The 27,387-nt window shown below is 39.1% G+C and overlaps 1 protein-coding gene across 1 annotated transcript in view; it reads left to right on the plus strand.

The window, feature by feature from the left end:
- The window catches only part of NALCN (sodium leak channel, non-selective), a 295,705-nt gene that overhangs the window by 254,688 nt on the left and 13,630 nt on the right, over positions 1–27,387 (plus strand). Inside the window, exons 25-37 of the mRNA XM_015559118.1 lie at positions 1,959–2,065; positions 8,643–8,763; positions 8,854–8,952; positions 15,047–15,140; positions 15,649–15,755; positions 15,973–16,047; positions 16,797–16,916; positions 19,586–19,654; positions 20,584–20,732; positions 21,603–21,696; positions 23,603–23,735; positions 24,408–24,523; positions 27,228–27,385. Of these exons, the coding sequence (XP_015414604.1) occupies positions 1,959–2,065; positions 8,643–8,763; positions 8,854–8,952; positions 15,047–15,140; positions 15,649–15,755; positions 15,973–16,047; positions 16,797–16,916; positions 19,586–19,654; positions 20,584–20,732; positions 21,603–21,696; positions 23,603–23,735; positions 24,408–24,523; positions 27,228–27,385 (1,442 nt within the window). The remainder of the gene's footprint in view (positions 1–1,958; positions 2,066–8,642; positions 8,764–8,853; positions 8,953–15,046; positions 15,141–15,648; positions 15,756–15,972; positions 16,048–16,796; positions 16,917–19,585; positions 19,655–20,583; positions 20,733–21,602; positions 21,697–23,602; positions 23,736–24,407; positions 24,524–27,227; positions 27,386–27,387) is intronic.

Below are 27,387 nucleotides of genomic sequence, written 5' to 3' on the forward strand. Positions count from 1 at the left end.
TGCAGTGTTATTTTATGTTATCTACTCTTCCCCAGTCCAAGCTGAAGATGGATGCTTACCTGGATAGGAGACAGCTCACAATGGATGGACAAACACTCAGATGTCATAGTGCATTTATCCTCTTTCTCAGAGCAATGAAGCCTCGGCAGTAGGCTCATAAGAAAGCCTAAGAAAACTTAGCCATCATAGAGAGCAGAATGATAGAAAGGAAATTGGCGTAGTGAGATGTGGTCTGTGTCCTTACATTGGGACAGGTTTTTTCCTAGTCCTGACATAGGAGGCCAAGGCCAAGGAGACCAGGTGGATGAAAGGAACTGCAGGTCTACCTCGGAACTTCAGTCTATCTTTCTAAAAGAAGGGAAATGGGAAACTAGATACCCCAATATTTGGATCACATAGCTAATGTTTAAAGATAACATATTTTTGAGCTGTTAGTGCTGTGTTTTCCAGTTGAGAGAACGGGTTAGTTTCTTGATGTCTGCCTGAGCACTTCCTCCCTCAGTACCTTTTTCTTAAAACTTGAAATATTGACACCACTTTAGGTGGAGATATGGAGCCCAGAACTTAGTCACCAAAGCCCTGTAATCAAATTCTGAGACTACCTTTTGACGGTTAAGTTATTAAATATCAGTTATGTACAAAGCACCATGATTGGTGAAATGAGGGCTGGAAAAATGTGTAAGTCACTGCTCCTGCTTTGCAGCATTTTTTGCCCAGTGAGAATGCGTGTTTCATGTGTAATCCACATAACAAAGTAAAAGAGCACATGAGAAGTGAAAGTAATGTAAGTAGTACTTGCACCTGGGGGCACTGTGCTGAGAAGGCTTTAAGGAGGAGAGAGCATTCTAGCAGGAAAGAGCCTTCCAAGCAGAGGAGGCAGAATGAAGAAAGTAGGTATGTGGTGACTTGTTCTAATCTCTTAATCCCTCTGAACCTATTTGCTCCTATATAGCACTTCTCACACAGTGATATTATAAAGATTAGATTAGTTAATTTATGTAAAGAACCTAAGCCACCCGTTCACTTCCCTCCCATGCCAAAATGAACTGAAAAACAGGCCAGAAATGTACTTTAGGAAGAGATCCTCAGAGACCTAGAATGCCGGTCTAAGGGGGTCAGAATTTCCTTGATGAGAAATGAGACGTCATCAAAGGTTTATAGGCAGAGGAATCAGGCAACTGTTGGTGCTTGCAAAGTGCAAGGGGAGCAGGGAGCAGGAAGTAGGACATCCCCTGAGCGCTCCCAGTACGTGATAGGGGGCAAGCTGGGCTGAGGGACACCCCCCCTCCAGTGCACAAATTTTTGTGCACCAGGCCTCTAGTTAGAAATAATGCTATCTCTATATATAAAAGTCTAAGCAACCGGTTGACCAGCCAGTAAATGTAACGCACAATGACCACCAGGGGGCAGATGCTCAACACACAGGCATGGAGACATGGGACAAACTGATGAATCTTAGAGGGAAGGGGGCAGGGGGGAGGGCAGGGAGAGATTAACCAAAGATCTGCTGCACCATTTTGCATTCCCACCAGCAATATATGAAGGTTCTAGTATGAGGATTTCAATTCTGCAAATGTTTGTCAAAGCTTGTTGTTAATTGTTTTAATGATAGCCTTCTGAGCAGGTCTTAGTGATATCTCACTGTGGTTTTGATTTTCATTTACTTATTGGCTAATGATGCTGAGCATTCTTTCCATGTGCTCACTGCCCTTTATACACCTTTGTTGGAGGAATGTTTGATCATATCTTTTGTCCGTTTACTAATGTTTTCAGCATCAACTTTCACCACTCATCTCTGTAGTCTTTGTTACTATTTGTGGTTAGCTGTCCATATCATTTTTGTCAAATAAAGATCTTTGTGACTCTATGTAAAATGTATTTCTTATTTTTTATCTTTTCTGAGTTCCTCTTCTGACCAAGTTTCCTCCTTCATCTCTCTCCTTTTTTTTCTATTTTAGGAAGATTGCAATGGCATATTCAGAATTAATGTAAGTGTGTCCAAGAACCTAAATTTAAAATTAAGACCTGGAGAGAAAAAACCTGGATTTTGGGTGCCCCGTGTTTGGTAAGATATTAGAAAAAAAATCCCTAAGAATGCTATATTTGTCAACATAAGATTTTAAATCAGTGCAATATGGTATAAAATAAGAGTAACTCAGATAGAGATATGAAAGTGCTTCCAAGGAAAAGCACTGAATTACAACAGGATATAAAATTACCGTAAATATGAGAGCAAGTGGTACCGAGTCCCACGTTGCTTCATGAAACTAGTAAACTATCACTGCAGTATTTTTCCAATATTTTAAAAGTTTGTATCTGGATTCACATGGCTTCCAAATTTTTGAGATTAATTTTTTTTCAATCAAAGTTTTAGTCAAATTTTAATTTTTAAAATTAATTTAAATTTTTAAAAATTTTAATCAAATTAAAACTAAACTCACCTGAATGTATATCTTTAAGGGCAGATCTTATGTCCTCATAGTGTTTGTGAAGAAGCCTACTTAATCATAAAGCTATTTCAGTTTCAAAGCCCATTGATAGTAAAGAATTTTCATCATTGAAACACTAAATAGGAATAATCAATAACACAATTGCTTATATCTAACTCTTTAAAATTTGTCTTTCTTGAAAATGAGTTTTCAAAGCATTTACATCAAAGATGGAAGAACCTAGTACCCTCTTTCTCATCCATTTTACTGAAGACCATGAATAAAATATCTCAATCCGCTTCATGGATGAACTAAGTGTTCTATCAACTGCATTTGTCCTTTAAATTGTTACCTGTGTTTTTTTTCTTTCATTTTACCTTTTAGAATAATGAGTGAAGAATAGCAACTACTTTGCTTTTGTCACAATCAACTAAATGTCAAACTCTTTAAAAGGAATAGCATTTCACCCATTTGTACCCCTAGGACTTATAGTTACAGCTTTGGCATTTCTATAAAATGAAATTCACTATTATAAGCAATGCAATGTATATTGGGTTGTTTTTTTAATACCAAAGATTTATTTAAAAATAAATTAAGTTTGGATTTGTGGCTATATATATATATATATATATATCCATAGGACTATCCTTATCCCAGTGCTAACTAGAAAAACAGTCTCATTTACATTAAAATAAAAAATTAAGGAAGCATAAAACATTTATTTTTTTGTGAGGTGAAAACTCATTATTATACCATAAATAATTTATTTAAATCAGTACATCAAATGGGATTTTTTTCCTACTGTTTTGGAATTTTGGCTAAAGCCTTGAAGCTGAGGTTAATAGGAGATAAATTATTATTATATTCTAAAGAGAGCCACTAGGCAATCTCAGCAGAACTTACTAAAATTTATCCACCTCCATCACCCAGGTTATGCAAAACAAAACACTGCAGTCATAGATGACCTCATGAAGTGGATGAACTCAGTGGAGTGTTATGGCATCTCTCCTCCCTTTATTATGGAATAAGGTGCTTCCCACCTCAGCCAAGTCAAGTACCCAGGAAGGCTAGCTGATATCACAGATTGGCAAGGCTTTGTGGTCAAGCAACTCTTCACTACCTAGCAGGGCAGGGTTATCTGATGTTCCCAGAGGTCTGAGTCATCACTACTTAGGCTGCCTAATCTGAGCTGTCCTGATGGAACCCTTTGTATGTACTGCAAAGGACTGAGTGCCCTATTTGAAGAGGCTGTTCATGTGTTTCCAGGAGTGGGAGCTGAAAATCACCTATAGACTACCTTCGCAGGAATGGTGCAATGGGGCATTCTCATTTGGAAGTGTTTAAAAGTATAGTGTTCTAATAGAAAATCTGAGGTATAATAAGGCCAACAGATCAAGAGACGATCAATTACCATTGAAAAGATAGCTAGTTGCTCATAGCTCCCAAGAGGAAGGGCCAAGCCATACCACGGAGCCACACAGGGAAGCACTAGGGTTGGTCACAAGGCAGAAGGAAAGACGCTGTGGGAAAGAGCCTTTTTTCTCGGTTCCCTGGGAAGGAAGGTGAGGCAGGGCCGTCAGGCTTAGGATTGGCTAGTTTGGTCATTTCAATGGGCTCTGGGGCATAGGGACTGCCCTCATGATCTGGTACCTGGGCCCTGGTGTGATTAGGGCTGGTATATAGTGGTCCCGAGTGTGAAAGCCTAATAACAGAGGAGGTTGAGGGTATGGACTCTTGACTGACTAGTTTGTATTTGAAAAGCACACCCTAGAAAGGACTCCTCCCAAGGTTGGGAAGAGGGTGATGAGGGAGGCAGGATGACTCGGCGTTTTATCAGGTTGTCCAGAACAAAGTGTGTCCTGCATTTGTATGTAGGGCAGATAGTGAAGTGTCAAGTTTACAGAAGCTAGAAGCATGGTTAATATACAGAGTTTCTGAGGAACACACAAATGCACAACATAAAGAGTTGTGACAAGAGCACCAATGGCCAGAGTACAAGAGCATAAAATGCACAGCCTCTCACTCCATTTCTGTAACTCCAGCCTTATCAGAACCAGATGGCAGCCTGAAGAGGAGTGAATCAGAGTAGCCAGCGCTCTTCTTCCCTCCTCAAACCGCTGATCAGGCTGAGCTGCTGGGGATGGGATCCTTGCACAGGGTTAAGACAGCCAAGGTTGGATGTAAAACGGAGCCGACTCTTTAGAATGAGACTGATCTAAAAAGCGCTGACCTCTCCCCAAGATGTCAGGAAGGGAGCTAGGACGTACTATACAGCAGTATTGGGAGAAAAGTAAAGTTTTTTTTCCAGTTGTACCCTATGTTATTCAACTTTGTTTCATATGATTTTTAAAGTCAGAGTTAATTGAAATGTAATGTCTTATGTAACTTATTAGGGGTTTCAAGTTCAATGACACTTTAAAAGCTTAAATGGATAAAGAGGTATCATTTAAACATCATCACAATAGCTTTTGTCCATTTGTTCAGAAAATTGTGACTTGGATTAATTTTAGGGACCCGTAAATCTTCCATCAAATAAATGTTAGCTGTCACCAGATCATTTTTATATTTTTCTTCTTAGTAAGCTTACCAAGAATTAGCAGCTGAAAATTTTGTAATTTTATATTGGCTAATTTATGATTAAGAAAATAACTTTTATCTGGGAATCGGCCTAGAGCAGTGGTTCTCAACCTTCCTAATGCCGCAACTCTTTAATACAATTTTTCATGTTGTGGTGACCCCCAATTTCATTGTTACAAATTGAAATCATTAAAGCATAGTGATTAATCACAAAAACAATATGTAATTATATATGTGTTTTCCGATGGTCTTAGGCGACCCCGGTGAAAGGGTCATTTAACCCCCAAAGGGGTCGCGACCCACAGGTTGAGAACCGCTGGCCTAGAGGAATGCCTTGATAATTATAATTAGGACATCAATATGCACTATCTAATTCAGGAGATAGTCTGGTTTCTATATTTTCTTTTCAGATGAATACATACATTTCCTTTGGAACCACTCAGACTTCATGAGATACAAATTACCTTGCTAAAAAGGATTAAACATACCATGTAACTATTGTGTGTTTTGTTTTCAGCAGAAGTCTTTGATATAGGAAAATGTAATTTACGAGAGAAAAATCAACAAAGTACTCAGTTTCATAATAAGTGCATTTATTGAGTGATTACTATTCACCACCAGGTATTATGCTGTCACTGGGGACAAGCTATGGCCCCTGATCCCCAGGAGCTTGAAGTCTAGTGGAGAACAGAAAAGGAAATTACAAGTAATTTATTATAATATGCTAAGGTGTTTGGTGCTACATAAATAATTCCCTAAACTCACTTGCAGCTCACCTGAAAGCTTACCTCTAGGTAATTTTAAGTTACACAGTCTAGGCAGAAGATCAAATTTTTGTAGTATCCATATGGCACAAACAATTGGGGACATCCTTTAAGAAAAAGAGTATAAAAATACCTTATTCTTATAAGTTTAATAAAAACATAGGGCCATGTGAACTCACCGCTGGGCCCCTTCCAGAATTTTGGAAGATACCTGTCCAGGGAAAGGCCAGAGGTGTAAGTTTCTGTAGTTTGCTGGTATATTGGCCAGGATAGGATACCATAGGCAAAGGGCGCAGTGGCACACACAGGAGAGGCCCCTTACCCAACCATGACTTGACCAGGGCGAAGGACCCAGAGGAGAAGACACTGGTTAACTTTTGAAGGACAAATAGGCATTAGGCAGCTGAAAAGAGGAAGAGCCATGGGCAGCTGAGTGGGAGGGGCTTGGCAGAGGTAACGTGTTGCAAACTGAGGAAACCCAAATTGCTATGTCCAAAGTGCAAGGCAAACAAATAGATAAATAAAGCAGTGTATTCTAGAAAGTACAAAGAGGTTCTGACTTTTTAGACTAGATCACAGAGTTGTAAGACTTAGGGGGCCATTTTGGATAAGGTCATTCCCTGTATTTTCACACCCAGCGGTAGAGGCTAAGTTTCTTCCTCCCTCCGTGGTGCCCCAACTTCCCCAAGAAGGGAAACTCTCCTTATGATCTTGGGGATGTTGGCGCACTTTTCACTGGAAGGTGAAAGACTGACCAAGTTGTGAGGTCAGAACCAATGTCTTAGTTTTCTGAATTAGATACTAAGATTATAATCTTTAAAAGTTAACCAGAAAAGATGATATTTAAACAGCCTTCCAAGTCAGGGAAGAGCTACAGGTAAAATGACAGTAATGGATGAAGACTGGGATTTATTGAAGTCCTCTGTGGTTGTAGGTTTAATCTTTCCAATTTTAAATACATGAACAAAGCATATACAAATATTTTATATGACGAAAGCTGAAAAATACTTACTTTTCTTTTAAATGTGATCTATTCTTCCAACTGTTTTCTTTTTCTTGGTCTAGCCTGAAAGTGTATTTTTAACATAATCTACTTTTAAAAGTAGTTTTGATTGCTGCAAATTCAGTTAAAAAAAAACAACACTTTACGGAGGAAAGGGGGTGGAGGAGGAAGAAGGTAAAGGATGGATAAATGGTGATAGAGGACACTTGACTTGGGGGATAAACACACAAAACAGTGTACAGATGATGGATTGTCGAATTGTGTACCTGAAATCTGTAGAATTTCATTAACTAATGTCAGCCCAATAAATTCAACTAATAAATAAATAAGTAAACAAATAAGTAAGTAGATATCACTGTGGGGGGTGGATGGATGAGAAAGAAAGTTTAACATCAGATCTGAGAGCTGGCTCAGTTGGTTTAAAAAAATCTTTGAGAAAATGCTGGTACCTGTAGAATCCTTGTAGTTTCTGTCTTCTGTAAAATATATTCCATTTCATGAAAACTCCCAAAGGAAAAGTTGTTGGAAAAATCCAAGAGAGTATGCTTATAACTTCATACTAAAAAATATAAATCAGAATCCTAGAATATGAATTTGTGAGTAGTGCTTTTGCACTATGTAGAAAACATTTTCTACCAAATAGCCTTAAACCTTTAGGAGCAAGTCAGTTTCAGTTTTACATTTTCTTACTAGATCCCCATCTATTTAGTATTTTAAAAAGAACTTATAAGGATACATCTCATGATTGTTCTGTGGCTTAAAAAAAAATGGTGGTACAAAAATGCTAAACCTGATTGCCCCCAAGTGAGTTACCTTTTGTGAGGGTTACATTTTGATAAATGAACTAGCAGGGGAAAAAATATCAAAATATAATTCAGATAAGCTTCAGTAGGCCTACTCTCTTTAATAATCCTGAGCTCAATTCTCCATCAAATTCAAGAAACATAGTGATAGTCCTGATTTTTCAGTGTGTGGTTGTCTAAATCTTTTAACTACTTAAAATAGCCTCTAGTAAGGGGGAAATAGGAAAAAAACTCTTCACTCTTCTATGAGCAACAAAAATGGTAGCTCAGACCTATAATGACTAAGGGAAATGTCAGAGTAGAAAAGATCACTTTTGTAACCGTGAAGAGAAAAAAATATCAGAAAAAAAAAAAACAAGAAATAAGACATCCTCTCCCCCTGAAAAATGAGGCCACAATGTTTTAGAAATCGGGAATGTGCTGTGGGTGTAGCAGCATACTGTGCACTGAGAACACAGGAAATATCCATTGAGAACATCAGCGTTTGTGAGAGAGAAAAAAATGCAACTGGGAGAGAGTGATCTGGAAATAATGGCAATGAACAAACACATCGTGTCTTCTCCGTGATCTCTCACTACTTTACAGTGTGATGATGTTCCCATGAGGACACAGAATGAACTAAAGTGGCCAAATCCTACTCTTTTGACATTTTCTGTACTAACACAGGGAATTGTAATTTATGCCATTAGAAAGATTCCCAATTAAAAACCAATTTCAAAATTCCTACCCAGACTCCAATGCCCCTTTGAGAATCTCCTATACAGTTTCTAACTAGAACGTGTATCTAGTCCTCAGTATAATCAGGACAAGCCGGAAATGTTCGCAGATCCTCTCGAGCTAGAACTCAAAGTTGTGTAGCATTTTGTTGTCTTCAACTGAGAGCACCCCATCATTACCTAATAATTAATTACACAATTAATCACCTACAACACACAGCCTTATGATGTAGCCCACCTTCCAAGTGCAAAACACCCCTCTGCACCCAAGATGGGAAAGAGCTACAAGTATTTGCCTTGGGGTGCTTCTTATCGGAATTTCACAGAACATTCCTCTTTCTGATTTTCAGGGCGAATCCTCGGAACTTTAATTTCGACAATGTTGGAAACGCTATGCTGGCGTTGTTTGAAGTTCTCTCCTTGAAAGGCTGGGTGGAAGTGAGGGATGTTATTATTCATCGTGTGGGGCCGGTGAGCAAGCCCATGGAAGCCTTTGAACACAGCCTTTCAGCAGCTGCTTTCACTTGCTTTGATGAATAACCATATTTTTCATTTATACAGATGCATGGAATCTATATTCATGTTTTCGTATTCCTGGGTTGCATGATTGGACTGACCCTTTTTGTTGGAGTAGTTATTGCTAATTTCAATGAAAACAAGGTAAGAATTCTTGGTGTGAGTACCACAGAGTTTATTCTTTTCCGGCCACTCACTTTAAGCTCTCTTTTTTTGCACACACAGCATGATGTCACATTAAACTGTAATGTGACTGGTGTGGACAATCTCTGTAACGATTTCACAAGCAACCTTATTGCTGCCTTTCAGGCCCGTTATTTAAGGGCACAGCTCTCTGGCTAAATGTCCCCCTTTGGTCACAGTGTCATTCATTCATGACAACTGACAGGCGCATCTCCTATTGTTCAAATGGAAAGGATGTGCAACAAGTTATTTAAGTACCATAGCTGAAGCTGATGCAGGGATTGCAGGTAATACTGCTCTCACTAATGTAAATTAGATGCTTCTTAGTAACTCAGTAAGTGAGTTACTTCTAACACCAGTTGTATTTTGATGGGATGGGGAGGAGGGCATGGTACAAGTTTTAAAATCTTAGTTCATGGGAGAAAAAGAAGATTTTCTAATTTAATGTTAAAATCTTTGCATGCTGCCCTAGCTGGTTTGGCTCAGTGGATAGAGCGTTGGCCTAAGGACTGAAGGGTACTGAGTTTGATTTCAGTCCAAGTCACATGCCCAGGTTGCAGGCTCGATCCCAGTAGGGGGTGTGCAGGAGGCAGCCAATCTAAGATTCTCTCTCATCATTGATGTTTCTATCTCTCTCTCTCCCTTCTCCCTTCCTCTCTGAAATTCATAAAAATATATTTAAAATAAAAGTTTTGCATGCTTTATGAACTTGGGAAGCTGAGTTCATAACAGCTCAAATGATCAATAAAGAGCCCACAGATGGGAAAAGAGCAAGTGGAGTTTCCTGCCAAAAAATACATGAGTTTGAGGGGACACATTCTATGTTGTTCTTCTGGACATGATTGACATGCCCCCTGTTGTGTCAAGGTCAGTGCTCTTATGTCTTAATAATTGAGACACATACAGTTTCTACACACTTCCTATTCACTAAGGTTTAGATATGCTATTCTCAGTTCCCCAACTCGGAAATGCACAATTGAAGAGAAGACAGCATAAAATAAGGAGGAGAAAATGGGGCCAGAATTCAGAAGTAGTGCCTATAGCTGCAAGCGTCTGTGATGCTCCCAATTCAAGTGCATGAAAATGTCGACTGTCGTTCCGCACTGAATGAAAAGCTAGATGTCACTGCACAGCTCCGTGCTGCGCTATGTCATGCACAGCAAGGACTGATTCGAACGCACTCACATCAGAGCTCTGGTGTGTGCAGCTACGCCAGGGACCGTATCACTCACGTCCAGGCTCCACGTGTGAGATGCCAGTTAGTCAGCCAATTGGCGCCTTTGGTGTGTGCCGAATGAGGATGTCGTTTTGTTCAGACTTTCAAAGAGTGCAACTTAAAAATCGCCCCTTTGGGCCCCAACACTACTCTACCCCACAGAAACCTGGAATTTTAGAGTAAGAAAGGATAGAGAGCATATCGCCCAGCCCCCCTATTTAACACATTCTCAAATGAGTTTCTTTCAGCCCTACCGTGTGTTCAATTTAATTCCAAGCAGAAAGAGGAAGATGGGTCTTTTTAGATGCCTTTGAGGCATGTGATGGAGCAGACACTGGGAATTCCGGAATAGGAGCGGAAGCTAATCAGTCAATTAAGACAGTTTAAGCTCTGCTTGCTCAGAACACCATCCAAGGCCCTCTGAGCAGACACCTAATTTCAGAAGAATTAGGTCCTATGGCAGCTCACAATTCAGCAGCATAATGAAATGACATGAAATTTTGAATTAACCGGAGACAGTGTAGTTCCTCAACTCAGAGAATGTCTGAAGCAAGCAGAATAACAGGCCTACTTCCAGCACCAGTTGTATTTCTATTCTGAAGGAGGAAAGGAATGTCTCTACCTGAGAAAGGGGAGCATGGAAGCTCAAATGTGTGCTTAGAGAAAGAGGCAAAGGAGAAGAAATCATATCACCAGACATTATAAACTTGAATAGTTAATAGGAAATATACATTTCTCAGTTACAAATTTCTAAATTATGTGAACATTTTAGAAAAGATTTTTTTTCTGCAAGTTTTGTCCATGGTAGCAGTTCAGCTGCTATGTAACAGGACTTATTCGTTTATTATTCAACCAGAGGTCCGATACACGAAATTCGTGCAAGGGGGCTCGGCCTTCGTAGCTGAGGTGGCTTGCCTCGGTCTTTGTCCAGAAGGTCGTCCAGAAGGATGTCCAGAAGGTCGTTTGGCTTTCCGGTCCAATTAGCATATTACACTTTTATTATTATAGATCATTCAACAGACTTCTTTGAGCACTTCCTAGGTGCCCCACTCTGCTTTTGAGCCTGAGAGCATAAGAAGCTAATCCATGAACACTAATCACATAAAGATTCCTGCCCTCATGGAGCTCACATTCTAATGGTTATGCCTGAAAGTACATAAATAGATTTCCAAATGTATAGGCAACAGAGAGAACTAAAGATATGGGAGCCCTGGCCAGGAGTGATGGTCCATATACCAAAAGGTGGTGGGTTTGATTCCCAGTCAGGGTATGTACCTACGTTGTGGGTTAGGGAAGCAACTGATCAATGTTTCTCTCTCAAGCCAATACTTCTCTCTCTCTATCTCCCTTCCTCTCTCTCTAAAATCAATAAAAACATACCCTTGGGTGATGATTAAAAAACAACAACAACGATATGGGAAATAAGGTAAGTTTTGCAGGCAAAGTTTTAACAATTCAGAATCATGCAATATTATGTCTTCCCTAGAAAATGGAACCGTTTTAAAAGTTCAAAATCTTTAACAATAATATATATGTATATATATTTTTAATTTCCCTAGTATAAGACAATAAGTTTGATTAATACACTTAATTTAATAACAATGCACTTTTAGAGGTTATTACATTAATGATTAGAGTACAGGTTTCCAAAATATCTTGCTTTGTATAACAAAGAAATAACATGAATGCATATAGCATCCCCAAAACAAATATTTATTTGCAGTTACTGAGAAAAATGGCTTAGCAAAAATAATATCAGAGAAATTTAATTTAAAGCAAATTTATTAGGAATAAACAGTATAATTAAATAATTTCAAAAGGAGTTAAATCCCCAGGAAAAATAAAGGACTCCTTAAAATATATGAAAATAAAATTAATTAGCCTTGGCTGGTGTGGCTCAGTTGGTTGAGCATCATCCCATGGACCAAAGGTCACTGGTTCAATTCTCAATCAGGGCACATGTCTGGGTTGCAGGCATGACCCCCAGTAGCGGGCATGCAGGAGGCAGCCAACCGATGTTTCTCTTCCACATGGATATTTCCCCCTTTCTCTTCCACTCCCTTCTTCTCTCTCTAAAATCAATAAAAAACATTTTATAAAATTAATCAAATTATTTTAAAAGCTATAAAATCCAAAATTATGGTGAAATATATTAACATATTTTTCTAATAATTTCATAAATCCGCAGGAAAAAAGAAAGACTATATGAAATTTGACACAATAAAATTATGTGATCTACTGACATATAAAGAACTCTGACCTCCACAATTTTCAAGTACAAAATGTATCCTCTACAAAGTCATAAAATAATAATTGTAAAAAAAATATTGATAATGTATAAAACAGGTTCTCTACCATAATAAAAAAATATAGCAAAAAAATCCCCTCAGGATTTGGAAATATTAAGACAACATTCTAAATAATTTATTAATTAGTAATATGGAAAATACTAAAATTAATGTTACAATAAAAATAACAGTAAAATTGAAGAATGTAGGAGGAAGTAATAAAGATACAGAAAAACAACTATAGAAAGGCTCAAGAATGACAAAGCAGATTCTTTTAAAAAATTAAATGATAAACCTTTTGCAAGGTTCAGCATCAACAAAAATGTGGAAAAGGAAAGTAAACAAGCTTATAGTTAGTAAAGCTATGCCAGTATTGTTACAGGAATACAAATCTAGACTTACAGAACAGATTAGAAAGCCCAGGAGATACCCCTGTATATATAAAACAGAATTAGCACAACTAATCAGAGGAGATGAGAGCATCAATAAGTGAAACTGGAATAATTGTCTAGAAGAAAATAAACTCTACCTCATAGCCTACTCAAAAATGAAGTCCAGGTGAATGAATGACCTAACTGAATATAAACCATTTGTAAACCATGTAGAATTTATTTTTGACCTGGATTTCTTGACATTAACCACAAAGTGGAATTCATAAAGAAAAAAATTATAACTTGGATTACATTAAAATGAAAAGTTGTTGAATGATAAATGGCACATTTTGTCTAAATGATAAAAACAAGACTTCAAAAAAAAAAAAAAAAGAGCTAAGCCCTAGTCAGTTGGCTTAGTGGATAGAGCTGCAAACTGAAAGGTCTCAGGTTCAATTCCAGTCAAGGGCATGTAACTCAATTGCAGGCTTCTCCCCAGCCCGGGCCCTGGTTGGGGCATGTGCGGGAGGCAGAAAATATTTACAACTCAAATCACTACAAAAAGTATCCAGAATATATTGAGAATGTCTACAAAACATCAAAGAGTAAATATATAAAAATGAGCAAAGAATACGAACAGGTGATTTCTAAAGGAAGAAACAGGAATCGCCACTTATATAAATAAAAAATGCTTCATCTCATTAATGTTCAAACTAGATACATTCGCACACACATCAAATGACCAAACTAGCCGAAGCCGGTTTGGCTCAGTGGATGGAGCGTCGGCCTGCGGACTGAAGGGTCCCAGGTTCGGTTCCGGTCGGGGGCATGTGCCTGGGTTGCGGGCACATCCCCAGTAGGGGATGTGCAGGAGGCAGCTGATGGATGTTTCTCTCTCATCGATGTACCACTTATACAAATAAAAAATGCTTCATCTCATTAACGTTCAAACTAGACACATTCGCACACACATCAAATGACCAAACTAAAATGTCTGATAATGTCAGGCATTAACAAGAATATAGTTGCTGGTGGCAAATGCAAACTAAAATGTCTGATAATGCCAAGCATTAACAAGAATATAGTTGCTGGTGGCAAATGTTCATGCTTATTCCTCTTTGGACAGGAACTTGGCAACATCTGGTAAATGTAAAGATGTGTAAATTTCTAGACCCCAGCAATTCCTCTCCTGGAGATTTACCATGGAGGAAGGCACATAGGTGTTTAGCATGAGTCAGTACATTTGTGTCTATTGCAGCATTGTTTATAGTCCGTAAACTGAAAATGAGTAGCTTCTGATGTATTTGTACAATGGCATACTCTATGAGCAGTTAAGGTAAACCAATGAGATCTAGTATCTAGTTGTATGACAAGCATTGTTCAGTGAAGGTAAAAACAAATTGCACAGATAAGCACATATTGAATACCAATTATATAAAATTTTAAAATTCAAGACAAATACATTTTTACGTATTGAGTCATACCTATTGAGGATATATCTCTGAAGGATGGTCCCTGAGCTCTGGAGAAAGAAAGGAAGAATGGGTATATTTTTCCTGGTTCCTTAAATTATACTTCCAATACTATATTGTAATAAAATGTAACATAGGTATGTGCATTTTAATGAAGTACGCTATGATAAAATAAAGCATACCTAGTCTCATTTAGCCAGTTGTCATAGTAATTTCTTAAAGATCCAAATTCTATGGCTTTATACCACTTAAAAATAATTTTGCAATTGCACCTATCAGAATGATTTTCAAAAGCATGTTTAAGGCAAAATACACTTATCCAGAAGCAGCAGCACTGACAAGCTATAATTTTGCTGCAGCGTTTTCTGCTATGAAATGAAAGGAAACTAATCACTATTAGAGTGAGGATCCCTTTTTTGAAAATTTAATCATGCAGAAAACCTTCTTTATATTTCCCCAAACCCGGGAAACGCTCAGAGATGCCCACTGAAGGTCTGCTTCGGAGCCTGTGGCCATCTCTTTTGGCCATCCCTCTCAAGACCAAATCTGAGAATTCTGACCCTGTTTATCCAACCATCATAGGGTTTGAAGAATATATTTATTTAAAACCCCCAAATTAGTCCTGTTTGTATCACCACCCCATGTGCAATGTCCTTGGCGTGGAGTACATGACAAAAGGCCTTTTTCTGCTTTCCTTTGTTTATTAAGGGGACGGCTCTGCTGACTGTAGATCAGAGAAGATGGGAAGATCTGAAGAGCCGACTGAAGATAGCACAGCCTCTTCATCTCCCACCTCGCCCGGGTATCAAAGATGCTCTGATTTTATTCATGTTGGGCACTAGTGTTCATGATTCCCCAGGAGTCTAAGATTTCAATTAAAATAATAATCGTGAGGCCACTAGGTGGTTGTGCATAAGTTAATATAGAAACAGGCTCCAAACCACAGATCTCTCCAAAGGCTATTAAAATCAACCACCCAAAGGCTGTGCTTCAGCGCTCTCAGGATAAGCCTTAATGAAAAAATGAATTTTTAAACAAAATATTTGTGCTTGCCTTTTCAACATATGAGTGAAATGTATTAAACTGACAGAAATTGAATGATGCGGTTCTCCTTCTGATACGGACGGCTTCATGCACCGTGGTTTTAAATATTCAGAGCCAGCCATTCCTGCAAAACACTACACAATAGATTGAGCCGTGGGGGTGGGGAAATGTGATGGGTTTTATGATGGGCATTAAAGAAAATGAAAGGCAAGAAAGTAAATGTGACTTCGGTCTAAAGTTCCCTCGCCTAAACCTTTCTTTTCCAGATAATGATGGCTTTAGAGCCAAGATGTATGACATAACCCAGCACCCGTTTTTTAAGAGGACAATTGCTTTACTCGTCCTGGCCCAGTCAGTACTGCTCTCTGTCAAGGTACTTGGTTTCACCTTTAGACTCTGGGAATGAATTTCTTCCTCGTGGCTGCATCCAAGAATATCACAGATGGCCACATCTACTAGGACCTGCGCTCTTTAGTATAAAATTTTTAAATTCACAATTGTGTTCAAGTGGGAGGAAGAAGGGGGAGGGCTTTTCTGTGCCCAACGCCCGATGGATTTAGGCAAAGACGTGTGTGCTGTTTCCTATACAGTGGGACGTCGAGGACCCAGTGACTGTTCCTTTGGCAACAATGTCAGTTGTTTTCACCTTCATCTTTGTTCTTGAGGTACCGTAATGAGTCAGTGGGTTTGGGGGATGGGGGAGGGGGGACAGTGCACATTTTAAAGTAAGATAGTGTCCTCCTTTGATGGTCCTTATTTCAACTCTGTGCCCCATCGCTTTTGAAGTTTTGTGTGTGTGTGTGTGTGTGTGTGTGTGTGTTTTGAGGGGGATAGTGTGCTCTTAGGGTATTTCCTTTTGAGTCTGTTCAGTTTAACTTGAACAAAGACTTCACTTTATTTTTTGGAATTTTCTAACCACAGGAATTGCAAACTGCCGTTAATTTCTGTATCAGAATGATGGCCTGTCTAGTTATCTGAGTTCAAATATTTAGGGCAAACTGTACAGACCACTGTAGTTCAGGGACTCAAATTGCAATGTGGTGGTAAAGGGAATTGACCCAGAGGTTATTTTAATATATGGTTCATATCATATTACTTTCCAGGGATAGTCTTTTTCTTCCAACAATCTCTTTGAAATACAAGCAGATTCTTATTTCACCCTGAACTGGTTGATGTTTCCCAAAATCTATGGTCTTTTACTTGGGGAAGAAAAATGTCCTGCTATCAAACTAGTCATAAAACAAGGAGAAAAGAGTGTGGAGAATATATATGTGTTACCTACTCAGCTTTTTTATATATGTGATAAATTTGTCTCTTTGGTTGCTACCTTTTAAAAAAAATAATGTGACTCAGGTTAATACATTTAAATATGTACTAAACAGTCTCGATTTACTCTCTTCACTGTTTTTCTCAGGTTACAATGAAGATCATAGCAATGTCACCTGCAGGCTTCTGGCAAAGCAGAAGAAATCGATATGACCTGCTGGTGACCTCACTCGGCATTGTCTGGGTGGTACTTCACTTTGCCCTCCTGGTAGGTGTAAATTGTTTATTTCAGTTGAAAATTTCATAGTTGTATAATAGAAGTAAAATGTGGCCATGAATATAATTTTAAATTTTCTAGGGGCCACATTTAAAATATAGAAAAGAAACAAATAACATTTATTTATACCTACCATATCCAAAATGCAGGGTGGGGCAAAAGTAGGTTTACAGTTGTTCATGTGGAAAATAATACTATAATTAATAAGTAATAGTACAAGAATAAATTCTGTGTTTTGTGTACTCACAACTATAAACCTACTTTTGTCCCACCCTGTATTATCATTTCAACATGTCAGCAGTATAAAAAAAAAATTATGGCCTGGCTGGTGTGGCTCAGTGGTTGAGCAATGACCCATGAACCAAGAGGGCACATGATTCTCAGTCAGGGCACATGTCCGGGTTGTGGGTTCAGTCCCTGGGAGGGAGTGTGCAGAAGGCAGTGGTCGATGTTTCTATCTTTCTGCCCCTCTCCCGTCCTCTCTCTAAAATCAATAAAGTCATATTTTTAAAAGTTAAAATATTATGGAGATATGTTACATGCTCTCTTTTGTACTAAATCATTGATTGACTGTGTATTTTACATTTACAGAATGTCTTAATTTATATTCACTATATTTCAGGTGCTCAATAATAGCATGAGGTAGTGGTTACCATGTTGGATACCCCAAGGTTCTAGTCTAGGGTCCACCATTTTTCAGCCTTGATCAAGTTATTTGTCTTCAGTGATCTTTTGTTTCCTGCTCTGAACTAGGAATATGATTTCATAATCTACAGGTTTCATATGAACATTATGAAGATCAAAGAATGTGAAGTTTTTCTAATGGTTAAGATTAAACAAACCATAACACATTATTATAAATATCTTCTTTTTTTTAGTCTTCCTTGATCCCTCCCAAAAATACTATTATCCATTTCCCCCTGCTCTCTTCTATCCATTCTCTCGTCCTCTAGAAAAGATCCATAGCACACAGAGCCCATTTACACATCACAAAGGCCTAGTTTTAGTATGTAATTGCTGTGCTCAGAAAGATATTGAGTGTCTTTTTTAAGACAGTTCTTAACTTCAGAGTCAGGGGCTGTGCCAAGCCCAGGTGGGCTCTCAGTCACCCTGATTCATTTCCTCAAACAACAAATGGTTTTGAGTACTGCATATGTGCAAGTCACAGTGCTAGGAATTGAGAAGAATGTAATGAATAAAACAAAGACAGTGACTGCTTTCATGGGCCACACAGCCTGGGAAGTTAGGTAGGCATCCATTGAATGCTCCCAAGTCTATGAGAATTACAGCTATGGAAAGGAGATGGAGGAGAGACACAAGTTGCTGTGACAACACATAATAGTAGATGGCTTTATCAGGGAGGTCCTGGAAGGCATCCTGAGGGAGTGATAATTGGGATCAGTCTGAAGGAGGAGGAGAGAATATTTTAGGATGTTCTAGAATGGAAGGGTGCAGTGGAATAGACAGCACTATTAGAGGAGGAGCAAAGGGAACAAGGTACAAGATCTGCATGGGTAACAAGGTGTGAGACCTCTCAGTCCAAGTGAAAGTTTTGGGTCATCATCCTAGAAGCTGTTGGGTGTTATCACTTCCTGAATGTAAAGCAAGTAGGTATCTACAGTAGGTTTGGTGCTCACGTGGAGAGAAGGGGCAGCAAGGCCCAGGTTTTTATATATCTCCAAATTGCAACTAAAAGCTACTCAGTCCAAGCAAAAGAATAGAGTAAGCTTCCTAATTTTACATGTTCCCTGAGAGGAGCTCTCACACCAAAAGGCCAACCTGCCTATTCTGCCCTACTGCTTTGGTTCTTCTCCAAGAACCTCTGGTCCTGGAAGCATGCTCACCCTCCTCTCCATTGTGCAGTGGACTGCTGTGAAGGACGACGCGGTGCTTGTTCCCATCCCAAGATGAGTCTGTGCAGACACATTCATTTCCTCGCACCACACCAGATATCTCACTGGACCCCCTTCCCAGGTGCCCATCTGTGACTTGTCATTTGCCTGGGCAAGGAACCTCAAGGAAAAATCACGTTTTGGCATCAGCTTAATGCCACAGTTATTATTGCAGTTATAGTCAGCGGGATCTTTGTTTCTCAGATTCAACTTTCTTAGTCATAAAGCACACCAAGTCATCTCTTGATCACATACTGAATGTGTTTTTGAGTAAGGAGGACATCTCTGAAATCATCTTAGACTAATGGACATGTGGCCAGATGGTCTCCAGGTGTCTCCAGAAGCCTTCAGAGAGAAGGAATCTGACCTCCAGCAATCTTTTCCAACACCCAAGCTCCCTCTGCCATGATTCCTTTATCTCCTGTCTCACTTGACTCCCTTGTGTTGCATTGTTATCCTAGATTATTCTTGCTCCTCAAAGAAACTAGCCATTATTTTATGTAAAAATAAGTTTTAAAATACAGAATTCAGCTGAGCAAAACAGAGACCAAAATTTAATTTAAGATTTAATTTTATAGTTAATATTTATTCATGAGTTTTGGCAGTGACCTTTTCAGCACATTTTTAAGATAAATTTCTTGTGATATTTTTTACATTTTATTAAACTAATTATTCAGTAGACTTCACAGAAGACCCGAAATGAAAAAGGGAATTGTAACAAGATCTTTTGTGCAAATTATGAGAGGCTCTTTTCTGTTTAAATTTCAGAATGCATATACCTACATGATGGGCGCATGCGTGATTGTCTTTAGGTTTTTCTCGATCTGTGGAAAGCATGTAAGTATGCTGTAAAGAACAGCATCAAAGGTTGCATATGCGATAAAGAAAAAAGCATTGACGAACTTCTGCTGTCCTTCTGGTCACTATGCTGTAGCTAACAAATTGCTAGACATTAAAGTCCAAATGAGTAAATTTTAAATATTAAAATGAATCATTAGCTTAGTTATCTTGTAATGTTTCCTGATATTTATGATATTTTATTTATTCTTCATATTTTCTAAGTAAATTCAATTATCAACTAAAAATAACATATCAGACATGAAAGCAAAAACCAGTAGTCTTTCTTAATATGTCTTTATTTTCAGTTTTATTTTTAATAAAGTTATTTTACTTCAAAGAAAAATAATCCTTAATGAACATTCATAATTCTATGATTCCATATTTCTTTATCTTCTTTATTAATGTTCATATATACATTCCACATACATTTTCATTTTTTAAAGTACTTTTTCCTTTTTTGATTCTGACATTACATCATATGGAATGCACATAATGAACACTTAATACTTAATGGTATTTAATATTTTACCATTGTTTAGGTTTGTTCTTATGAGCATCTATTGGTAGAAGAATACTGAGTCTACTTGTTACAGCCCAAAAAGTGTAGAGCCCTTACCATAGTGAATTAGAGAGCAAGAGAAGAGAAAATGAAGGCTAAAAACCTTTGAGTTGAACTTTTATTAATGTGGCTGAAAAGGCTGAACAATTTGACATACCAGTAGGATTTCTCTCTGTCTAAGGGCTCCTGAACAATATTCAGGTTTAATAGCTAATAGGGAACAATTTTCAGACAGTATCCTGAGGGTAATTCTGATGCCCCTCAACATGCTTAAATGTTATTGACTCCCCATGTTCTCCTCAGCTTAATGAATCAAATATTCATATTCTCTCTCCGCCCATCTCTCTCCATCTCCATCTCCATCCAGGTAACACTGAAGATGCTCCTCCTAACGGTGGTCGTCAGCATGTATAAAAGCTTCTTTATCATCGTCGGAATGTTCCTGTTGCTGCTGTGTTACGCTTTCGCTGGCGTTGTCTTATTTGGTACTGTGAAATATGGAGAGAACATTAACAGGTCGGTGTGTATTTATCTTTCTATTCATTTATCAAGCAAGCTTTTGTAGTAATAAAATCGTGAATAAGCACCTGAATGATTTTTGTCTATTGAAGATGGTGGGGGGGAGGGAGAAGCAATCCATTGGAAATTAAAACAAAATAAAAAGGCCAAATTTTAAATGACATTTTTATAACTGAAGGCAGTATACATGTTTACTATAGAGACCTTAGAAAATTCAGGAATAAAAGAATCCATAACTCCCTACCATGCAGGAATTACCACTCCTGATAACCTGGTAAATTCCAGCACTTTTTCTAACCACATGCTGCCAAAAATGATATATTATTTTTAAGTAAATAATTTTAAGATGATATTGGGTTTCTTTCTTTTTTAGCAAAGCATGGAAAGTTAGAAACGCCCCCCCCACCACCACCACCACCAAATGTTGTTATGTATGAAAAGCATTTTTCAAAGATAGCCTTAAATTTTGTGGAAGCATCTTATAATTTAAAATAGAAAAGTCCTCACACAACCAATTATATACAGATGTGTCTTGTTGCAGAAATGACTGATTTGACACATGGCAGCTCCACCTTTTATAGCATAATCCACATGAAAGAAACAATCACTTTATATTGTCAAAGCTTGCTCCCTCAGTCATTCAAGATGAATGGGAAGAAATTGGCGGCACCATGCAAGGTGTGGGTTATTAAGACAGCTATATTTGAGACAAGTATATATAACAAACAAATAAGAGAGTGTAACCTTTGGAAATGATTACTTGGCAATCAAATTTGCTCCAAAATCCACCTGCTTTGGTAGTAGCAGACCTTACTACTTCATGACAACTATGTGACTCAAACTCTGTTTTCTTTTTCCTTAATTTAGGCATGCAAACTTCTCTTCAGCTGGCAAAGCTATTACCGTACTGTTCCGAATTGTCACAGGTGAAGACTGGAACAAGATTATGCATGACTGTATGGTAAATATCTCTTTGTCAATAACAGTGCCTTAGCTTAGAATCATTTGAAGCTCTTTGGCTATAGCCTTCTTGTTAGCATCAAGGCTTTGCATACAAAACACATATTCTGGCCTTTTAGTCCATAAAATTGCTGTCTTTTACATTATAATGTGTGGACACACAGGAAGAGTATCCAGTAAACTCAACTTGAGCTATCATAGTTCCATTCAATAAATATTCATTATGTAGGCATTGTTCTTTCCCTCCCACCTTTAACATTTTGGCAGTTAAGTGCAAACTGGAGAATTCTGCTTCCTTAGTTCAATTTATTCAACAGATATTCGCCAATCCCCTGGTTTATACTGAGCCATACACTGGGTGCCAGGTCTTCAGTGATTCCAAGGCACCCTCAAGGAGCTGGGGGCTCTGACCTGTACTCTCTCTTCTCTAGGCTAATTCTCATCATCCTTCAGGTATCACTTTAAACATCAGTTCCTTCAGGAATCCTGCCTTATGTGAAGACTGCAAGTTATATGTTTTTACAGCACTCTATATTTATCTTTTTTTCATGTGTTTCACAACTATAGTGAGTTATTGGCTTAGTTTATTTCATCTCTTTCTCATCCTTCAGATCAATGTTATCCAAAAAAAAATTCTGCAATGATGGCCATCGGCACTGTCCAATTCAGTAGCCACTACCCACATGTGGTTATTGAGCATTTGAAATGTGACCAGTTAAAGTAAGGGATAGAATTTTAAATCATATTTCATTGTATTTAATGTCAATGAATGTAAATTTAAATAGCCGCAAGTAGTTAGTGGTTACCGTGTTGGACTGCACAGCTCTAGACCGTCAGCAACATGAAGAAGGGTCAGGATCTTTGTCTTGCTTACCAGTCTGTCCCCAATACTGAACAGAAACCTAGCACATAGTAGGAACTCAAAAACTTTATGCATGAATGAAAGGGGACAGATCAGATATGATACTAGGCAGAATTAAATAAACTCAAAGTAAAGAAGCAGCAGAATGCCATGGAAATGTGGAAGAGAGAGCTAGTCTCTGGCTGAAAGACACCAGAGGTTTCTCAGAGGTGTTGGCATTTTATTGAGCCAGGAATGTCCCAACATCCCCTAATGGTGCTGGAATAAGGATCACTGGCTTCTCCTCACACAATTTGAATGTGAAATTGTTGTGTATAACAAATCCTCCTAAAATCATACCCCATTACTTAAATCAGATTAAAAAAATTAAATGCCCTTTTGTTTGACATTCTGCAGTTTGATCACAATGATAAATTATCATTTGGGGCTAGTGCAGGTGGCAGACAGAGCATCTCTTAGAGCAGTGGTTCTCAACCTTCCTAATGCTGCGACCCTTTAACACAGTTCCTCATGTTGTGGTGACCCCCAACCATAAAATTATTTTTGTTGCTACTTCATAACTGTAATTTTGCTACTGTTATGAATCATCATGTAAATATCTGCTATGCAGGATGTATTTTCATTGTTACAAATTGAACATAATTAAAGCATAGCGATTAATCACAAAAACAATATGTAATTATATATGTGTTTTCCGATGGTTGTAGGCAACCCCTGTGAAAGGGTCATTCGACCCCCAAAGGGGTCGCGACCCACAGGTTGAGAACCGCTGTCTTAGAGGAAACTGGTTCATTTTCATTAGGTTTCTAAAATGTCAATGAACTTGGGATTCTGCAAGACAAAAAGCATAGCATAAGTGAAATATTCTTTTTACTTTTGCCACTGATGATGCATCTAACACATGCAGCTTCAGAGATTACTTTGAAGTTAATTATTATATTTTACATGGGTCAGGATTATGTTCATTAACTACAGTCAGTTAACAAAAATTTGTATTCTTCTCTGCTGTCATTCTTTCCTCTCTCTCCCTCCCACTGCCCCGCAGGTCCAGCCACCCTTTTGTACTCCAGATGAATTTACATACTGGGCAACAGACTGTGGGAATTATGCTGGGGCACTTATGTATTTCTGTTCATTTTATGTCATCATTGCCTACATCATGCTAAATTTACTTGTAGGTAAGTGATGTTCGCTGCATATTTTTTTAAACCTCTTTAAACTCAGGTACTTAGATAATTAGGTATAATTTTCAAGTAATTATCCTGGATTGCTTGGGGTGGGTGTTTCATGGCATTAATTATAAATTGTTTTCTCTCCATTCAAAAGCTGAAAAGACTTTTGAAAGGCATGTAAATGACAGTTGATTGCAATTTCAAGAGTTGTCCTATTTATTATGATTATTAATCTCAAAAGAGCTCTCATGGATTGAGGTGAACAAATATCGGGGGCTGAGAGGGTTACCTTTCTAGCCTCGAAATGTCACATTTATGTTTTTGAAAGACACATGTTGTTCACCCGGCTGTGAGGCCACCCAGAACTCAATTTGACCTTTAAAAACTGTCCTGGAACTCTCAGCTGCCAGCGAAAGCCAGCTGGCATGAACGTCTATACACACAGAATGTGTGTTTATGCTATGACCCTCATGTTTTGGAAAGCCAGGAGCTAGAGAAACAGCTTAGTCCAAGTGTAAAACATGCCAACTTGGAAGGCATACTAAAAGCACTTTAAAAATTTGGCTTATCATGTAGCTGATACAATTCATTATTTATAATAGATGTTTTACAGTTTCTGAAAAATGACAGATGACAATTTAGATAATTGTCTAAATTCGCCATTTTTTTTCCTTTTAGCCATAATTGTGGAGAATTTCTCCTTGTTTTATTCCACTGAGGAGGACCAGCTTTTAAGTTACAATGATCTTCGCCACTTTCAGATCATATGGAATATGGTGGATGATAAACGAGAGGTAGGAGAGTGGATTGCCATTTCACGCCCCACTCAAAAGAGACTTACTACCCTATCTCAGACATGGTTTTGTTGTTGGCATGGACAGATATTGAATTTTGAAGGGCCATTGGTGAATTGCAGAAGGCTGTCATCGACACTCCAGCAGAATATGCTAGGAGGGGAAAGAGACAGAATAGATCCCTCTGTGTCCTTTCCAACTAAGAATGTCCTCCTCTTCCAGCATTCAGATGTTGGCAAGAAAGGAAACCAAGGGAGCTCTGAAGAAACGAGCCCTGGGCTCAGGGCAAGAGAAGGGGTGAAGTTCAAATGATCAAAGTAACAATATAGTACAGATTCATGATCACCTCAACCTAAAAGAGCAATCCTGATTACAAGTGCAAATGAGTTATTTTGGTGATTTATTAAAGTTACTACTTTTACTTATTTTGGACTTAGTATTGGTCAGTTTTAATAATGAAGCTTACCCAAGATTTACTAGAATTAGCTAAAGCAGCAGCAGCTTCCTGCTCCTCCTCCTCTTTCCCATTCTTCATCCAGCAGACACTCAGGCATTGCTCTAGGCACTGGAGATATACCAATGAGCGAGATGGACAGGTCTCCTATTCTAGTACAGGAGACAAAATTAAAGTGAAATAATCATTACAATTTCAAAAAGCTATAAACACTCTGAAGAAGGTAATAAGGTAGAGAGCGATTGGAGTCAGGAGCAGACAACTTTAGCAAGATCCAATATCTGAAAAAGGAGGAGAGACCAGCCATGGGAAGATCTTGGGGATTATCTGAAGATAGTTTCAGGAAGAGTTGACTGAGGCATGAAGACTAAGGGGCCAGAACAGGCTGAGTAAACGGGGTATCCGGGTCTAGAGCTGGGACCCGCACAACCAGGCATGGCTTTCTCCACCCCCTTTGCTTGTTCTTCCCTTGGTACCCCCACTTCATCCAGGCACCAGTGTTGGGGATTTTCTTCCAGGACAGTGACCTGCATGTACAGGTGTCTGGCCCCATTGATCTCTATGGCTGCTGCCTACAGGAACATGCCTTCCTCTGACATACTCATGGAAGATGGCACCACCACTCACATGTTAAGATGTTAGTAACTGACAGGAACTCATGGCCTATCAATGTCCCTGCCTCTCACTCAGTACCTGATTTAAAGACACAGCCAGGCTGGCACGGTAGGTTCTGTTGCCTGGAAGAGAGTGACACATGGAAGATGTCAGAATCTGGAGCTGCTCCGAGCAAGAAGAGGGCAGAGCTGGGAACCCAGTTCACTTCTGTGTAATTGTTCTAATAATGGAGGAGAACTGAAAAGGAGTGATCATTCCACAGAAGAACAACTTATAATAAACGTTTACAAGCTCCCAGTATCTGAACTCGGTGAGAAGAGGATCATGTACATGTGTATGTTTCATTTCTTGTGCTAAAATAAAGCATTCCTGAGCCACTCAGCACATGTGTTAGAGAAGCACCCAGCAAGGCTGAGTCAGTGGCACGGGTATGGAAAGAAAAGTCTATGGGCTCGATCCCCAGTAGGGGGCGTGCAAGAGGCAGCCAGTCAGTGATTCTCTCTCATCATTGATGTTTCTCTCCCTCTCCCTTCCTCTCTGAATTCAATAAAAATATCTATAATAATAAAAGCATAATATGCTAATTAGACTGGATGTCCTTCCGGACATCCTTCCGGACGACCTTCTGGACGAAGCTGGGGCTGCAAGGGAAGCCCGGGTCCCGGGTGCTGGAGGGAAGCCGGTACCAGCAGCTGGGGGATGGAAGGCCTATGCTTGCACGAATTTCATGCATCAGGCCTCTAGTACCGTGCTCGGCAAACCACGGCTTGCGAGCCACCATGCGGCTCTTTGGCCCCTTGAGTATGGCTCTTCCACAAAATACCATGTGCGGGCATGCACGTACAGTGCAATTGAAACTTCGTGGCCCATGCGCAGAAGTCAGTATTTTGTGGAAGAGCCACACTCAAGGGGCCAAAGAGCCGCATATGGCTTGCGAGCCGCGGTTTGCAGAGCTGCAGTTTGCCGACCACTGCTCTAGTATATTTTTAAAAAAGAAGAAGAAGAAAGAAAGAAAAGCCTAGTCAAGTTAGTGTCTGTCCAGGACAGGCAGAGGGAGAGCTTTCCTCCCTCCTTGGCTGCGAACGCTGAGTGGTTGTGAAACTCCACAGAACTAGAGGCGCACCTGCAGAAACTCTATGTGCTCAGGTCTTTCTTTTTTGTCATTTTTTAATATTTTTAAACATTTTATTGCTTTTTAGAGAGAGAGGAAGAGAGAGGGAGAGAGAAAAACATCAATGTGAGAGGAAAACATGGATCAGCTGCCTCCTGTATGACTCCCACCGGGGATCAAGCCCACAACCCCGGGAATGTGCCCTGTCGGGGAATGGAACTGGCAACTTTTTGATGCACAGGAGGACACCTAGCCAACTGAGCCACACCGGCCAGGGCTAAATTTATTTTTTAATTACCGTGGACATACAATATGATATTAGTTTCAGGTGATATTAGTTTCACATAGTGATTAAACATTTATATACCCTAGGGAATGCTCAGCTTTTATCTCCCAGCCAGCCTCGGGAAAATGAACAGCTTCCTTGCCATCTTTTGAGAAATGGCCCCAGGAGTAAACAGAGCCCCAGAGCATCCCTGCGGCCTAATGATGGTTTACATCCGAGTCGCTGTGCTCTGCCATAGGGGGTGATCCCGACCTTCCGCGTGAAGTTCCTGCTGCGGCTGCTGCGGGGGCGGCTGGAGGTGGACCTGGACAAGGACAAGCTCCTGTTTAAGCACATGTGCTACGAGATGGAGAGGCTGCACAACGGCGGCGACGTCACCTTCCACGATGTCCTAAGGT

The sequence above is a fragment of the Myotis davidii genome, unplaced genomic scaffold (genome assembly GCF_000327345.1).
Source record: "Myotis davidii unplaced genomic scaffold, ASM32734v1 scaffold450, whole genome shotgun sequence".
Taxonomy (NCBI): Eukaryota; Metazoa; Chordata; class Mammalia; order Chiroptera; family Vespertilionidae; genus Myotis; species Myotis davidii.